The sequence below is a fragment of the Paralichthys olivaceus genome, chromosome 24, assembly GCF_024713975.1.
Source record: "Paralichthys olivaceus isolate ysfri-2021 chromosome 24, ASM2471397v2, whole genome shotgun sequence".
Taxonomy (NCBI): Eukaryota; Metazoa; Chordata; class Actinopteri; order Pleuronectiformes; family Paralichthyidae; genus Paralichthys; species Paralichthys olivaceus.
In genome coordinates this window covers 10579787-10598451 of record NC_091116.1, presented here as the reverse complement: position 1 = coordinate 10598451, position 18665 = coordinate 10579787, and the positions used below count along the sequence as shown (strand labels likewise).

General features: G+C 42.4%; 1 protein-coding gene across 7 annotated transcripts in view; it reads right to left on the bottom strand.

The window, feature by feature from the left end:
- Positions 1-18665, bottom strand: part of pard3ba (par-3 family cell polarity regulator beta a) — a 150753-nt gene that overhangs the window by 79556 nt on the left and 52532 nt on the right. For all 7 annotated transcript variants that reach the window (XR_011240287.1, XR_011240288.1, XM_069520609.1 and 4 more), the window contains 5 exons: positions 18567-18653; positions 12680-12773; positions 10990-11137; positions 9782-9885; positions 6202-6246 (listed from right to left, as the gene is read on the bottom strand). Coding sequence is in view for 5 of the 7 variants with exons in the window: in XM_069520609.1 (XP_069376710.1) it covers positions 6202-6246; positions 9782-9885; positions 10990-11137; positions 12680-12773; positions 18567-18653 (478 nt within the window). In the remaining 2 variants the exon portion in view is untranslated. The remainder of the gene's footprint in view (positions 1-6201; positions 6247-9781; positions 9886-10989; positions 11138-12679; positions 12774-18566; positions 18654-18665) is intronic.

Genomic DNA, 18665 nt, shown 5'->3' with positions numbered 1-18665 from the left:
TTGAATTGAATCCACCGGAAGCATTAAACAGACCGCTACAAGGCACAAAATGGCCTCTTCCTGTGTTAACGCTGATCCAATAAAGGTTATTTCATTCAAAAGGAGTCTTAAATAATATTGAATTACACAAGATATTAACGATCCTATCTGAGTAAATGTTTACAACTGGATATAACCTCTGTTTTACGACTCAAAGGAACGGACAGAGAACACAACGGTCGCCCCTGACGCTTATCTTCATGGCGTCACCTCAGATTAAATGTACTGAATGGACGCCTTTAAAGCTTGAAACCTAGCATGACGTGGAAGAGGTAGAGAGAGAGGAAAGCATGATGACTGTGTCAGCTGGAGAGAATGAGGGTTGCATCATTCGGAATAGACCTGAATCAACAGCATTTTGACTTTTCTGCTTCTCTCCACCGTGGCACTCGCCCCTCGATTCTCAAAAAATCCATAGAATAAATCAAAAACATGTTTTTAAAAAAATAAAAGAATAAAAAGATATTAAAAGAATTAACTGCAAAACTGCAACATCCCTGTTTCTTTGTCTCCACAATTTCCAAAGAAATTCAGACGTAGATCATTCAAATACAAAGCTCCCCCTGATTGAAATGCTGCTCCTCTTTTTTAGAGATTCATTACCTCTTTCCGTTGCTTCAGGCCATCTTTATTTTTTTCTCATCTTAAATCAACCTGTCTGCTCATGTAATCTAGTTTTCTTTAATTGATTATGTGTTGTTGTTGTCCACTGGCTGAGGCCTAGGGGTGCGGGCGGGAGAGGGTGAGTGAGATGGCTGGATTTATGTATTTCAAGTGTACTCAATGCAGTTTCATGTCAGTTTGTTTTAATGCATTCTTCATTTTGTATTTGATAAATTCTAAGTTCAAAATTAAAACAGTTAAGCACGGTAGTTTTAAGCAAACAGGAGTAATCGTGTGTCATTTGTTGGGAACTATTTTCACTTGTGGATTAATGTGAGTTCAAGATCATCAGTGAGTATTTACAGCACCGGGACAGAACATGGGATCGAAATAAACTACAGCGCCCAAGGTCATGGTAATAAAGGAAAATGATCTTACACTCCAGTGTATCGGCTCAGTGATGTGTATTTAATAGTTCTTGTGACACGGAGCAATAAACTGTTTCAGGCTTTTTGCTTTACATGATTTTAATGTTGGGTTTGATTATTTAGTTATTTTTAAATCCTCAGCCTTATCCTTTTTATAGAGGAATGATGTTTCGGCACCACAGCCACTTCCAATCATATGACGAAGCTGACTTCAAACCGAATTACCTCAGACAACTGTACATCGAGCCAAAGCAAATCTAATTCATGTTACGGCCAATCAAACCTCCACTCCAATTAAAGACCTGTCCAATCACTGGGTATCCCTCCATCGCTATGTGAACGCACTCAGCTCCATCAGAGGCAGAGGACGGAGGCGCTGCCCTGGCAGTAATTGTGTTAAGCTGTTTAGATGTATGAGGGGATGGGGACGTATGGGCTGTATGTATTTAGCCTCCAACTAGATGAATGGCTTTAAAACCTGGATGGAACTTAAAAGGCCATTTCATAATTGCTGCTTACCTCTACTGGATTGCAGCGGCGCAGCACGGGCGAAGCACGGGTGAGGGTTGGAGCAAGCTGCGCGGAGCGGGACAGGTGCCATTTTGTAAACGTGTGGCAGATAAAAGTGCTTGTTTAATGAGGGAGAAGTGCAGAGGATGTAAATTTAGACACAGGCATTCCAACACCTGTATGATAATGTACTTCACCGAGTGCTATACCATCTGTTTAATTTAACGCAGCAATACGTTATATTTAGATCTCTCAATATGGTTATTATGGTCCTGCCATGACATGACATCATAAATTGCAGCGTTTCATAACATGCATGACATGAAATTGGAGCTTATTGCAGATGTCAAGGAAATACAAAATCTGCATGTTCGTCTAACCACTGAGGTCTCGTGAGTCATCCTAAATTAGAGGTTTTTACGGGTAGAAAAGTTGGGACCTAACCTGAAAGTGACCCTTGGAAAAAGGAGGATAATTAGACCGGATCCAGCAGCGTGAGGCGCTGCCAGCTTATGAGCAGGAGAGGCCAAAAGGGGCAGCAATGTCTTACTTCTAAAGCAGCATTTTGCAGGGGCATCCTGGTGACCTGAGACCGAGAGGTTGTCAAGTAATTGCGACACCCTCTCTACGGGTCTGGATGCACTTCTCACTTTTTCCGCCCTCTTGTATTTCTTGCTCCTTCTCCACTTACAGTTGTGTACTGCTCAAAAATCAGTGAAGTGCAAACCTCCGCCAACGCCTAACAGCCCCCCCCACATTATTATTAGTCCCTGAAATATGCCTGATTATTTTTTTCATCTAGCTCCGTGAATCATTCGCTGAGGAATTGGTAAAAATCGAAAGAAAACGTCCTGGATCCTCAAAATGTACTGGATTCTTCCCTGACCCGCATCCTTCCACCAAGTGTCATTGTAATCCATCCAGCAGCTTTTGTTTTTTCCAGAAAACAAACAGCCAAAAAGACAGTTTCTTCCTTTCTCCATTTTGACCAGAGAGAAACATGAAAATTCAAAGGGCCGCAGACCAACACAATACTGGTCCCGTTAAATCTAGAGATAGTTTTAGCTGTCTTCCATTTAACCTATATAAGGTTTTCTTTAATCGCTTTCTCCATATCAGCAGAAGTGGCCCCCAGATGTTACTTATCAATTAAAAATCAGCGAGACAGGGTTAGAATTTCAACGCAAATCAAGAACAATACAACAGATGCAAAGAAGTGAGGGAAGGAAGGAGTAGAAGAGAGGTGCAGCCAATAAGAGTGAGTTACACACCCCCCTAACAAAAGAAGTAAAAACAAAGCCGAGGCTTCAGTGGCTGGCAGGACGCCGGTGGTGTTGTTTTTTAAAGTGTCATCGTGCAGAGGAGATGCAACGGGACTAATGGGCATGTGGCGCGACGGCACCGGTGGCTGTGCTGCAGGGTTAGCCGTTAACTAGGCGACACTAAACATCCTGGAAAACTGGAAACAAACAAACAAATAGGCTAAAAAAAAAACCATACAAAAAGTAACTGCAGCAAACGCAAACAGCCCCAGTATTGCACAGCTTCAATGCGTGTGTGCTTGCGTATAGTGTGCATGCATATGTTTAAGTGTGAGAGCTGCTGGACCAACTCCCAGGTGTGTTGTAAGAGGGCAGCCTGCTGCTGAGGGAGATGTAAGACTCTAAGGGAGAGAAATGGAGGGATGAATGAAGGGATATGTGTCCATTACTCTTTTGGCTGTCTGCAGGGTGTTCACACCCACCCACCCACACACACACACACACACACACACACACACACACACACACACACACACACACACACACACACACACACACACACACACACACACACACACACACACACACACACACACACAAAAGCTGGAGGAGATGCTGGCCTGAGTCTGACTCGTGGTGGAGGAAACTCAGAGATTGGGGCATGTTCACCATAATAGGCTGCATAAGCCTGAGAGAGAGCGAGAGAATGCGTGTGAGAGAGAGAGAGAGAGTGCAAAAGAGAGAGAGAAAGATGACAATAATAGAGGCACAGAGTGAGAGAGTGAAAAAGGATCAGCCTGTTGAGAGAGAAGAGAATGAAAGTGATCATAAAGAGAGATCCGGATGTGGCAGAGGAGGAGGGAAGAGGGAGGAAGAAAAGAGGGATGAAGACCTTGGGATTGGGAGGATACAAAAACTGGGGACGAGGCTGGCTGCAGAGAGCGGGCGACGGAATAATCAGGAGAGAAGTGGGAAAAGTGGTGCGGAGGATGAAAGCAAGAGAGAGAGGGGGGAGAAAAACTAAAAGCTCTATTGAAGATGGAGACTCTAAAGAGTGGAGAATCAAGAGAGAAAGAGAGAGAGAAAGAGAGAGAGAGAGGTACAGTTTGAGTAAGTGACGGAGGGGAAGAGAGAGAGAGAGTTAGAGGAGTGAAGCGCTCCTCGACGCGGCTCTAGCCAAAGAGAAAAAAGGGTTTTATCCAGATTAAAGAAGCCAGGCAGGCCTCTTAAGACCATCCGCCTAATGAAATATGTCAAAGCCCATAAAGAAACACTGAGGCCATTTAGGAAGGAGGATGGTGAGGAGGAGTGGGGGGGGGCGTGCAGGAAGCTCGGCAAATACACGGCGTCAGCAAAAAATTAAAAACACGCAAAAGCCCCTGTCAATACGCATTAGCTAAGACGTCAGAGTGGGGAGGAGGGAGATGGAAAAAAGGAGGAGATGAAGAAGAGGACGAGGGAGAAGAAAAGAACGGTGCAGCGGAGGAGTGGATCGCCTTATTTATCGGGGTAGGGAGGAGGGCGTGGGTGGAGCTATTTGTAGGAATGCTGAGTGAGGGGGATTCGAGGTCAGCGGTGGTGCTCGGGAAATTTGTATTCCGCCGGCAACAGGCGTATAGTTGGCCGCTGCAGGTGGATTTAAGAGCTGGTGTACGTGGAGGAGGCCAGGCCTGCCTCGTCACAACTGTACCCCCCCCGCTCATGGTTCCTGCGTCGTCACTTGGGAAGAAATACAGAACTCGGCAGTTAAAACCCAGACTCCTGCAGCGACCGTCTGTCAACACTGTGATTTACTGTATGTTGGTACGTAGCGATGCCCAGAGCAACCACACACCAGCCGGAACCAGAGGAGCAGTTATATCTGACTCAGTGGAAATTCACTGCTGCTGCCCGACCACAGCGCAGACTGGCCCCTCATACTGGTACAGACGAGACACAATAACTCTTTTGTCTATCGCTGATTTCTATAGTCTGATTGTCAGATTAAAGACAAGATCACACTAAGACCAGGCCCTAATACTGTTATCCATATTTTGTATGTTCTCTTTCTTTATTTTTCCTCTTTCCACATGTTTTTTATCAGTAATACAGAAACAAGATGTATGCTTTTGTAAATTAGGGGTGTGTTTAATCATGAGAATGATAAATGCACTTGTATGACAGAAATCAAATAAACATACATGTTTATATATAAAGAGAAATGACAACACTTGTCTTATATAAAAAGCCACAACTCACAAGCTGCATCCTGGATGGATTTCAGAGCTTATTTTCCCGTTGAAGCTTTAATTATTACCTACAGTGAGCATGAGGGATGCTCGATCACCCCCTCTCCCTTTTTCACAGTGGATCCCCTAATGGATTTTCTCATCAATTTCATTACTTAAGTCATTACAAGCCATTGCATTAAGTTGCAACTGCAATCCCTGTTTGCTCTGATGTATGTAAAGCAATTTACTGCACATTTATTCATTCATCGCTGAAATTGGTGTAAATGAAAAATATAGCGGAGCGGTGCTGTTCTTAATTAAATGCCTTTTGAGCCAATATTTCTTTATTAATGAAAAATCTTTTTCATACACTTAACATTAGAGGAATCTCGCTGTCAAGTCAAAATGAGATAATTGCTGGTGGTTTGTGGTTTATTAAACTTTATTAAACTTTTATTTTCTTTGCGTGTTACTGATGATAGCACAGGGATAACTTAATTACCATCACATGGATTTGATCTTTCCTCCTGTGCATGTTTTAACTCATGCTGCAGGGTTTTCTCTCTTAATCTGATGGCATTCACTTAATATTAATTTCACTGAAATGTTTCTGGATCTGGTGGAGTCACATTGTCGACAGGAGATTTATGTACATGTGACTATTTCAGACATGAGACCAGTGGCGCAGGCAAACATAATATTTTGTATGAGCCTGTAAAAAAGTGGAAGGTAATTTTATATTTTACCTTTAACCATTTAGTTTGAAATAAAACAAGGCAGAGTCCAGTGTGGAGGAATAACCGAAGGCATTGACTCCATTGTAATGCAGTGCTGCATCTGTCAGCTGGGTGAGGATTGAGCACTATAGGCCTGCTGACCCGGGTGGCTATAAAGCATCGAGAGCTCGGGCGCTAAGTGCTTCACAACTCAACTTTGTCAGGCGGGAAAGCCGAGGAGGGAGTGGGAGGCGAAAAGATAAAGAAATGTTTGTGCATAGATTAGAAGAAATGGAGGAAATGAGAACCTTCACGTTCTAGCTTATGGAGAGAGGAGGAAGAAAGAGGAGCAGGAGATCGGTGGGTCAGAAACAAAGAAGGAGTGTTTTCTCTGCGTGTGTGCATGTGTGTTTTAATTATATCAAACACTCACTGTTCTTCTGCCCGACCAGGGATCCCACGTTGCTCTCATCAGCCACTGGAACACAAAAGACACACAGGAAACACCGTGTTATTACATTCCATACATGCAGAGCAGAATATGCATCATTCCAGGGCTTTGTGTGGTTTCGTAAACGGCTATGCCGGTGTCTCTTGCTGCTGGCACGTATATTTCAAATGAGTTCCTGCAGAAGTATCACACAGAGAAGGAAGAGGGAGGCACGAAATGACTCTGACAGAGAGGAAATGAAAAAGGAGCAGAAATATAAGAGAAACCAGAAGAAAGAAGGATATTATGATTGTGGGAGAACAGATAGAGGTGAGGCAAAGGGAGAAATAATAAAGAGGGGGAAGAGAGGAGAAAACAAGAAGAAACCAACACCCGCCCGCCACCCACCTAATCTAACTACACAGGATTGCAATCGGCCAGTGGCAGCCGCCACAGGTAGTGCACCATGGGATACAATAATAGGTTTTCATTACGCTGCTATTTCTTTTAAATAATCCTTTTCATTTTTTATGAAGTCAATTTTCCCAGCGGACAGATGGATGAGGGGGAGAGAAAATGAGAGGAAGGGAGAGTATTGGAGGAAAAAATGTGATAAACAGAGGTGAGCGAGTGCAAGAAGCGACAGATGTGAGGTGATGGCGAGAAGTTGTGTTTCGAAAAACAAAAATCAGCGAGAGCTCGAATCTGCAGCGGCAAGGCAGAGATACCTTTCCTGTGCACATGTGCCAGATTAAATAAAAATGTCAGTGCGTTCAAAGTTTGGAAAAGAGCTATTCCCGACCACATGACCCTGCCAAATAATAAAAGCTTCCTTTTTTCTGTGGGGGGAAGATAAAAGTCTGGATGTTCAGCAGCCAAGTCTCCTGCCACAGTGGAGGAGCTAAAAATGTAAAATCCTTCTTTTAACCTCCAGTCAGCTTCCTTAAACACTGTTATACATATTTATTCTATCATGGGAGAACTTCACTACATAATACAGTTTCAGTTCAAGGCCCTAGCACTGTTTTTATTGTATGTCGTTCCATTTTTGTTACTTTGGTAATGTGCTACTGTGATTTCATAAAAGAGTAACCATTTTTTATTCCTAACAATATTGAGTTAAAGCTACTTGATACAGTTTTAAAAAACATTTTTTTTAACATCTTAGACTAAAGTATGACGTAACAAGACCCTCCACATATCTCATTTTAACACAGGCGACAGGGTGACTTTATTCTCCTAATATTATGACCCTATTCTCCTAATACTGGAACTATTCTCATAAATCTGCAACTTTTTCCTTGTAATATTATGACTTTATTCTCAAAACATTAAGACCACCCCCCCCCCCTTTAAGTGGCCCTAAGAAGAAGTGATTTCAGGGAAAAGAAAATTGCCTTCTTTCTGTAAGGCAACACATGAAGAGCCGCGTCCCCTCATCCTTAATCATTTCATTAAATCAAGTTATAAGAAGTGGGATATGTGCTTACAAAATAAAATGTTTGTAACGAAGCTCCAGTGGAAGGCGCCTTGTATATAATGATTCACATTTTGTATTTAAATTCAGCCTCAGTCGGTGCTCACCAAATAACTTAGAGCACAATGTAACGTATGGGCTCCGTGGCTCCTAAAAGGTTTGATGATTCAGTGCACTTTGAGCAACTTAAAGCAAATCCATACAGACCATTTTCCAAAGCACACTGCAGCTTTTTACTCTGATAAAAGCATTAGTTTCCATCCATTTCTCATTCGGGGGGAAGAAATACTTGCTACTTGCTGAATCACTGTCAGACTTGCTTGAAAAAGTTAGATATTATAGTGTCTTATTCTATGTTTTACCTTTTGTAAAATACCCTCCTGTCTGATGCTTTCAGGTGCTTTAAAAAAAGAAACAGATTTATTATTCTTTAGAAGAAATCCACACCACTTTGCTCCAACTGAGAAAATTTTGCTATTCATCTTTGCATTGGCAGCTAGAGTGTGTGTGTGAGGGTTTCTCTCTGTGAACGAAAGCTCAGAGTCAACACACTGTATTTGCCAAGGCGACCGAGGTCAATAACAGCAGCTGACGTCTTTCTGTCAAGCGATGTTTAATAAGAGCGACCCTGCTCGGGTTTACCGCAAAAGCTCGGATACAGGCAAGCGTAAAGACTGACGTGTGGGAAACTCTCCTGGGTGAAGAAAAAAAAGAAGCCGCTTGGCTCAAATTGTGTTGACACGGTCAGTGTGTGTGTGTTCAGAGTTCCTGCCGTCTTTGCACCTGTACACGCCCACTCAAACAAGCCGTTTTCAGTCATGAGCTCCGCAAAATTGAGCCGAGTTTGCCTTTCACTTAGGAAGATAGGAGGACTAGGAGATAGTCCGGGTCAGACGCGGTCACAACAAAAGGAAAACGTAGAAATTGACGTCGGCCCTAGTCGCTCAAATCTCTCGAGACTCATTGTCTTTCCAAGTTGACATGTTCGGCGGCTTCTTCTACACGTACGGCTCCTCTCTTCCATCCTGAGATATTTGTACTCTTTGCATCTGTCGGGTGTTAGAAACTGACTCAGACATTTACGTTCTCAAATTTCCAGACTATTTCCAGAGTATGTGAGAAAGCAGCTATACGCACACATAACTCTGCCGACTACCTTCTCTTTCATTTCTGAGCCCTTTGGAGGGAGGGGACGGACACATAACTGGAGAGATTGCATAAAAAAACTGGTTGAAATAGAGGATGGGCAGAGATGGAGACAGAGGTGAAGTTTATTGGAGTGGGTCCTCAGTGGGATAGAGCAGAGAGGGAGTGTGTGTGTGAGTGTGTGTGTGTGTGTGTGTGTGTGTGTGTGTGTGTGTGTGTGTGTGTGTGTGTGTGTGTCTGCAGACCCCCCTTGTCCACAATGAAAGCCAATCAGCTTGTGGTGGCAGAGGCGTGTGCTGCAGGAAAGAAAGTTCATCCAGTGAACCTAATGAACCAGGATTGGAAATCAGAGAGAGGCTGAGAAGAATGAGAGATGGATAGACGGAGGACAGCGAGAGGAATGAACTCACGGGAAAAGATGGAGGGAAACGGAGAAGACGATGAAAAGAAAACAGCAAACTGATCTGGTCTGGAAAAAACAGGAGTAACAAGAATATTGGAAGCATCAAGAAGAAGGGAAAGATGAAAAGATTGGAGGGACAGACAGAGAAAAAGAGGAGAGGAGGGGTCAGCTCGGGTTAATACGAGGAAATAAGTCCTTTCGTTGTTACCTTCCACACACACACGCATGCACACAAGCCATGAGATTGCAGACCTTGCGTCTTTCATTCGCAACCAAGTAGAGAGGACACACGCAGACGTGTTCATCCAGTCTGCTGGAAAGCCCCTGGGTTTAGGAGTTCAGGAGGTCAAATCCCCTCAGGCCGGGGGGATAATGGGAGAGGGCCACATATCACAACAAAGAAATGTACTGATAAGACGCATGTGATCACTGGTGTGTGTCTGGGTGCACGATTAGACTCGTATGTTTGGCTGGGTTGTGTTGAATGAGACAACAATAGGTTTTGCAGGAGAACTAACTTCTTTCATTCATGAGAGGTTTGTTGTATTTGAGCTCACCCATGTCCATGCTCTTGGACGCTCTGTTGCGAGGCACGTTGTCCCTGTCGTTGGCCAGCTCGCCGTAGAAATGTGCAGCGGTGTGCGGCGCCATCGGAACCTCGCTGCAAAAACACGACAGTCGCAATTACTTAGGAACCAGCCGATCAGCATTTTACGAAAAAGAAGAAAAGGTATTTCAGTGGTTCAGTGGTTTACCAAGTCAGAGTAAATCAAATTTAAATTCACAAACACAGAGTGCAGCACAAATCATTCGATTTCCCTTTTTTTCCAGATGGCGTGATTCTGTGGAACAATAGCGTGTTCTGTCTCCAGTAAAACAAGTTTGGAGCTGCCAAACGTTGACTCTTACCACATGAGGATATTTTGTACAAACACATCTCAGATTTTCAGACGTACTCATTCAGGAGATCGTTGACAGAACTTGTGTTTATCGACTTTAAACCAACTCCTTCAGTATTTTCCTCAAATGACCCTAAATGATCAGGATTTGAGTGACGGGACTCAGTTTGAGTGAGAGCTGAATCTTAAAAAAAAACAATGCCATGCTTGGCTAACTTTCTCTCAGGCTCTATACTTCATATCACAACGAAAAGTAAGTATACTACTCTTACATATATATACCGAATTATTTATTTATATATATATATACACATTAATATATATATATTTATATATATGTATATATTATTATATTTTGTTTTAAAGCTATAAAAGTAAAGCTGAGGCCTGCAGATGAAAACAGTGTGCTACGTTTAAAAGGTCATTAAATCAACTGTTTCATTAATTTTAAAAGAATTTAAAAGTTTAAAAGCAAAAAACTTTGAAGGATCATCAAGGACCACATTCAATAACGGCATCATCATTTTCTCAACAGCTAATGAGGCTCGTATGAAAAGATAGTTTGGTACAGACTGAGGCTGCAGCACATTAACAGAAGTATCATAGCTTTTTCTAAGCCTTCATGCGAATTTACACGAGCGCAATATCATCATCATTACTTATGCATAATGCAAATAGCTGCAATTAGACTGTACAGTCTAAATAATGCATATGCGTTGTAATTTAGTGTAATGACTCTTCTTTATCTCATAACAGGGCGGCCCAAATTAAGAGGGCCATTAGAATATAATAACTCCAGCCGTGTGCGTGCTTTAATAAAGTGCTGATGACGGCACACTCCACTGTGCGTTATGCGGGGGGGGTACCTGTGGCGTGGGGAAGTTCGAGGCAAGTCTCTGTTCATCTCCTCCACGGCGCCGGGGGAAGGAGGCGGAGGGAAGTCTCTCTCTGGCTCCTCGTCCTCGTTGCCGTAGTGACCGTAGCCTCCGTTGGTGGTCGCAGCGGGATACGGTGCTGAGGAGGAACAAAACATGCAGAAACAGGGAAAGGTAACAAAAGGACGGAATCAAAGTTGTGGTGTTTGTTAATTTTTAAATTTTTTTTTGTCATTGTCTGCCTTGATTTTTTGCTCATTACAATATCAAACGTTAAAGTGCCTGAAGCGAATGAAAGCTAAATAAAAACCTTGATATCCAGTCTGAAATCTTTTACATCTTAACATTATTTCTTATTCATATTGATCCGTTGTGACAGGACACCACACACACATTTACACACACACATTGACTCACAGAAAGTAAGCTCGGCCTTCGATTGTGGATCAATACCGTCAATAAAGAGCTTGGCGATGTCAAATTCATAGATTCCACATCTACCAGCCTTGTGGTGTAAATGTAGTAATCCACCCACGTCCGCTAGAGTAAGCACGGACCCCCATGCCCACAATTTGCCACCATATTGACTAAAGCCTTATTCCAACTTCAAGTCTACCTCTAACATTTCCATAAACTGCAAATCCCAAGAGCGCGTCATTTCCCCACCCCCCCCCCCTCCTCCATTCAAAATGACTGTAACTCCAGTCTGATGGAGAGCCTCGGCAAGAAAAAGCAACTCCAGCTCCCTGCATCCCAGGGGGTGAGGCGAGGGGAGACACAGGAGAGAGATAAATAATGGATTTAAAACGGTTTATTCTTCTTTTTTTCTCTCCCTCTCTTTAACACAACAGCACGCGCGCTGCATTATATCCCCCGTATGCAAATTGAGGCCTGATAAGAAGCCGTTTCATCAGCGTAATGATTCCAAGGTCAGATCTTTTGCACATGAAAAGCGAGCGTGGCATCCAGAAAAACATAGCTAATGACTCGCCTTTCTCCGGCTATAAATATGTAGTGAAAAGAGATGTAAAGACAGCGCTCGGAGAAGATGTGACAATTTAGTTATACAGCGCTGGAAGAAGCTCGGAGTGGCGGCTACCATGAACACAAAGAAACTGGAATGGCCGCCCTTATCCATCCGCCAAGTGTCTACATACTGCACAATTCTTTTCCAGACTCAAGAGGTCACCGTGACTTTTACCACTGAAATCTGATCAGCTCATCGACTCTAACCCTAAAGTCAAATATATGTTTTGTCCTCTGACTTCTCCATTTTTCCTCTATCAACCTAAACTAATTACAGCATTAATTGCTGGATGGAGTCGAATACTTTATTTTCGAATGATAGTATAATTTGGTACAATAGTGTCAAAGAATATTAGATCTTGAATCGTCTCATTTCTGTTAGACCTCCGAAGGATGTGACCCCTGAATTGAGACACAGATATCGTGTTCACAGGAATGGGCTATAGCTGTGTGTCATGCAATGCAGTGGATACACACACACACACACACACACACACACACACACGTAGATAAGCAAACACACTGTGTATACACTCCGTCGCAGATAACACAAGTACACAAACTCTCAGAGCCTGGTGTTGACTATCTGACAGTTCAAACGGACAAACATCGTTCTTGTTGTCGAGTGTGTGTGTGTGTGTGTGTGTGTGCTCACCATTCCCAGAGCTGCCGTGCATGTAGTTGTTGGTCGCCATGTGACCGGCAGCGTTCATGGTGGGCTTCTGGTAGGCGCCGTTGGCCCACAGCTCCTGTCGACACAGAATCAAGAGGGGCCAATGAGGATGGTTATTAAAAATTCTAAAGTCAAAAATAATCTTCCAATCTCAGTCACACTTGTGAGTTATGAAAATTTGATGATGTTGCCTCACATATGAGAAGATTCAAGTTATTTCTGTTATTACCCAGTAGGGTTGGACTAATGTCTTCTTTATTTGATTAGTTCAGCACGTAGCACACTGACACCAAAACCAACCAAGTGGTTTGATGCAATTTCGTTCGCATTCCCTTCATGATCACAGAGATTTCCAAGAATAGAAAACACAGTATAGAGCATCATGGACCCACAGAGAAAGAAATACAACTAAAGCGACTCGCAGCAACTTCAAATCTCAGAATATTGCTTTTTATGAATGTTTTACATTACAGGGCACATTTCCCTACTTTCTTTGACCTCCACTAAAAATGTTTGCCTGTGTTCCCTTGTTATGTCAGCAGGACTGTGCAAAAAGTACAAGATGAATTTCCACGAGAGTCGGTGGAAGGATGGGACTCCAGCCAAGAAAGAACCCATAACATTTAAGCTTGGATGCGGACAAAGGGACAGATCCTGGATTGTGTTTTTCACTTTCTTTAACATTGTGAGATTTTCACCAGTCTCCCAGGTAGTAATTCATGGATCTGGATGAAAAATCAAGCATGTTTAGGGGAGCGATATCTATGAGTGTGTGCAATTTGGTGCAGCTTCATTGAATCTTAGTGGAGCTACTTTCATAACATATTGATTGAAATGAAATAATCTTTACATCGTCCAGCAGTGGACGCGTTCAGCATTAATATGAGTACAAACTTGAGATTTCTTTGGGATGGAGCAACTTGCCGTTTTGTCCCACACACGCACAAAAAAAGCAGGATTTGACATTGATTTTGTAAAACTACTGTTACATCCTGCAAGCAGTCAACTAATATTCACCTCAGAGAGCGAAGCGGGAGCTTTGAGGAAACGTGAGAACATCTGAAACAAACCTCTGAGGAGTTTCCAGCAGCAGCGTGAGCGATGAAAATAAAATATCACAAAATATGCAACATGATCATAATTGGGACAGAAATGTGTCATGTGCCTGACTTTTTAGAGATCACATCGACAGTTTTAGTCAGGGAGGAGGAAATAGATAGATTGTGGAATAGATACGAACAAGAAAATCTATACATATATAATGAGGGATTTTTTTTTGTTGCCTTTGGCAACATTTTTGAAAAAATGTTTGGTTCTCTTTATTCTCTTCATGTGCACGACTGAAAACACAGTAATTAAGATAATCCTGAGAGCAGTGACAGGCATGTTATCGAAAAGCCATCCAGCACTACAAAGGACCCCCCCCCCAACACACACAGATGGAGATAGGGACTGGCAGTGCATGTTGGGAATCGGCGCTGGTGAAGGATGAAAGAAGCCTTTTCTGGTCAAAGAGATAGGGGCTACAGCTGTCACACACACACACACACACGCATGCACAAAACAGACACACACCTACAACACACACCTATTTGGAATTTTTTTTATAAAGACACTGTGTGTAATAATGAAAGGTGTTTATCCAGAGCTTTCTCACTTCAAGGCTGTAGATTGAGTGTCTTCACAGTGTCATGGAGTCCCTCGGGTGTCATTAGCACCAACCATACATCTAATAAGTCACCACATCACAGCTGTCAGTCACTTGTATATACACTCATATATATATATATATGCATTTGTACGCAAATGCCTGACAGCTCTGCTGCATATGCCAGTGACATACATCGTATAATAGCCCGCATCCATCCATCTATCTATCCATCTATCTATCCATCCCTTCATCCCTTCATCCATCCATCCCTCAGTCTTGCCTTGGGCTTTTAAAGCAGCCTGGCAGACAGGCAGTCAGATATCTTAATCCCACAACAATACATAAACTGGGAGGATGTGTGTGTGTGTCTGGGGGGGGGGGGGGGGGTCCATCTATCCAGCCAGCACCCACCTACAGCTGCATACAATAGGATCCTGAGAGGCTTAGCTCTGCCTCACCCTGATGTGTCACCCACCCCACCCATCCACAAATCACTAAGAAGGGATGGACAGAAAAAACACTTTCTTTCTTTCTTATAGTTTTTCTCTACTTAATCTCATTAACGGTCATTTACCTGATAAGTACCTCACACCGGACTCTGGAATCTGAATGGCAAATAAAGTTTTGAGTGACTGCAGGACAAAGAGGTAATAACTGATATTTAAGCCGTGTCTGTTTAATGCCGCAATTATGTCTCATTAGGGTCGTTGTTGTGGCAGAAAGACGACAAGACCAGGAGGGATGAGGAGAAGACAAGCGGTTATTATCTTCTTTTACAGCAAAACCTTTGGAAGTGTTTAAACTTTGCACAAAAAAAAGGTAAAATGTGACTTTATATCAGCAAAGCAATAGTTCTCATCTCTACAAAGTAGAAAGTGGAGATGCGTCATCCATCTTTATTTGCAGCCTCAGGCCCACAATGACAATGCTAAATGCTTGTGTGTGCAGTATGTTAGTTTCACATGTTTACATGTTTACATGCTGACATTAGATAATTATAGAGTATATCAAAGAACGTCAGCTTTGCAGGTATTTGATCGTAAATCAATGAAAGCCAGATTAATTAATCAATAAATCCTATGGGAATGAGTAATGGTCAGTTTCTCGTATAATAACACAGAGAATAATAAAATAATCTTCATGTAATTAATATGAATAAAATATACATATTAATTAAAGATTTCAAGATAAATGGGGTCATTTTATGTTCATTAGGATTTCAGGTTAAACCATTTGGCCCTTATGAAAAGCCAGCTACAGAGACAAGAGAGGCTGAGGGGCTCTGGGAGTTTTACTTCAGGGAGCGCTTGTTTTATCACACTGCCCCACGGTGTCAGCAGCCTGGCAGTTTGTTGATGAGAGGAGGCCTGTGCAGATATAAACTGAACTCTGAACTGGGCTTGAAAGCATTTATCTGCAGGCTCTGATGACTAAAACAGAGATGCAACGATGGGAGTAAAGCGCAGACGAGATGGAAATGTCACAATGGGCGGGTCAGCGGGAGTCAACCCACTAACCCTCCTATTTTTATTCCTTCTTTTATGCAATCGCACATTATCGGTGAGCTTTAACTGCTGTGAAGCATCTTTATGTGCGTTTGAAATAATCAGTCATGGTTGGACGTGGAGCTGAATGGAGAGACTCGGCTCAGAAACGGCTATTTCTCACCATCTGTCGGGTTTGATATCTCCATCGTTTTGTCCATCGAGGAACGTGTGCGGCTGCTTTGTGCGAAGTGAACAATATTCTCATGCAACTTTGCTAGCGATTATAACATCGCTCCACTAGGGATTAAAGGAACAGCCGCAGCAGGGAAACGGCTTAAGACGTTCATAAGAGCAGTTTTTTTCTCCGACACAAAGAATGAAGAGATAAAAATAAGCAAAGGTTAACACATTCCGTGCAGTCGGATTTTTAACAAACCTATCACATCTGAAAGAGAGTGTTTCACGTGGAGCGTTCATGAATACTGATTGTACATTTGCGCCAGGCTTCATTAGGTTTTCCTGAAATATGTTCATTATTTCCTATATCACTGTGAATGTGTGACGCCTGGTGTAAACTACTTATTTATAATTATAGTATCTTCATGTTCAGATAATGAATCATGACTGGATGTTTTACACGTGGGAATATTCAGTAGTTTAACTCGTGAAATATATCCTGGTTTCTGCTCGGAGTGAGTTACAAGGGATAAAGAAAAGACAGAAAGAAAAGAGATGCTGAGGCCGAAACTACAACGTAGTATTAGGTCATCACTTAAAGGGAAAAAAATCTGAGATTTTGAGAAAGAATAAAGTTGTACTTTTTCAAAAGTAAAGGATAATTCTCTATTTAAATAAGAATTACGACTATTAGGACTTTATTCTACTAATATTATGAGGAAAAATACACTAAACCTATAATATTTTTATCACAAGAAAAAAAAGGAATAATTACATGAAAAGTTGTTATTTTATGAAAATAAAGTAAAATTCTATATTAAAGTCTTTTTTCTCATATTACTATTTTTGTAATATATTTTAAAAAGTCTAAATTTGACCTGAATAAAGTTGTTTTTATTAGATTGATGTAAAATTCTTTCACATTATATTACAACTTTATTTTAATAACATTATAAGAAGACTTTTTCTTGTTAAGTCAAATTTAAGTAAAATTACAACTTTATTCTAGTAATATCATGTTTTCTATTTAAGTTACAACTTAACAATAAAGTAAAATCAAGACTTTATTCTTGTAATATTAAGAATTCTTCTCAATTACAACTTTATTCTCGAAATCTCTGAATTGTTTTTCTTCCCTAATGCTCCGTCGCATGAAACAGAGGGAGCTCAGATGTAATTTAATCAAGAGACAGTGAAGCAGAGGAGAAGGCAGCAGCTGAAAAACCCAAGAGAGAAACAGACAGACAGGCATGCAGGAGAGTTCAGATGAGCTTTATTTAACAGAGGAGAAACAGGCAGGTGAGACAGGAGAGCGAGAGGACACTTCCTCCAAAATAAAAAGAAATGATAAAAGGAAAAAGTAATACAAAACTTTACACAGACAGAAAAACAGGAAAAAAAGGACATTTAGGTTGTACAGTTTGAACTCAGTGGTTTGAAGAGAAACAGAGAAAAAATAAGCAGTCGCATTTTAGTGAGTTAAACCCAACGTGACAGAGAGGAGATTGTCCATAGTGAAGAATTTAGTATTGCACTGGGTTTATGGGTAATATGTTAAAAGGAGAGCTGTAAGAATTAGTGGTGTTGGCAAAGGAAAGGCTTTCAATCAGATTAATATGCTTCCACTTCATCAGTTACTAAAACTGAGGCTGGAGGAAAACTCAAGTGATATTTTCTCCGTCGATTTAATTCAAAATATAAAATGTTTACTGTTATAAAGCTTCAGAAAGATAAAACTGATCTTAATTAAAATTTTGGTTTATTCCAATTTTTTAGTTTTGTAATTAAAAACATCTTCTTCAACACACACACACACACACACACACACACACACACACAAAGACTAACAGTGTCAGAGTCCACCTGAAAGCCGTAGGTGGTGTTGCCTATTGAGAGCACGGTTGTGTGCGTAGTTGTGCGAGTGTGTGTCTACGTACAAGTCTGTGGATCTGTGTGTGTTTCTGTCGCGTGTGGGAATCCTGCTGTTTACGGGCGGGTCTCCGTACATCTGCCCCGCCATGGCCCTAATGTTTTCTGTGTAGCCGTCTTGAATGTGGAAGGTGTCTAGTGTGCGGCTGCGCCCGTGCCTGGACCGGCATCCACGCTGCGCGTCGGCAAACACGTGGCCGTGGGTGTTATCGAGGGAGGCGGGGCCCTGCATGGCTGCAAGCATTGGGCTGCGTGTGTATCCATATTCGTACCTTTCCCTGTTTAAATTTCCCTCTGTCGCTCTGTTAACACTGTTCAGTGTCTGACTGTGAGAAGCCAACCCAAACTTGTACCTCGTACTCGGCCTGTGCACGTCACATCTACCTTCATCGGCGCTGTGCTCTACATCCCTTTGCACAAAACCGAACGTGTAGCCACTTCGCCTTTCCCTTTGGTTAAACCCAAATGTGTATCTGGTGTGCGTCTCCCCGGGCCGCTGTGTGTAACGCTGCCTGTGGCTGTGGGGCAGCGGCTCGGACGCTCGCCTCCTCAGTGCGGGGAGGAGGGAGGAGGAGCGGCGGGGCAGAGGTGGCTGCTGCTGGCGGCAGGCGTCATCTGCTCGTACCTGATTGCTGGAAGCTGTTTGGGGGTCGGACTGATGGGAGCTGGAGACATTTGGAGCTGGGTTTGTTGAAGAGGTGGCACTGCCCATCTGTAGAAAAAC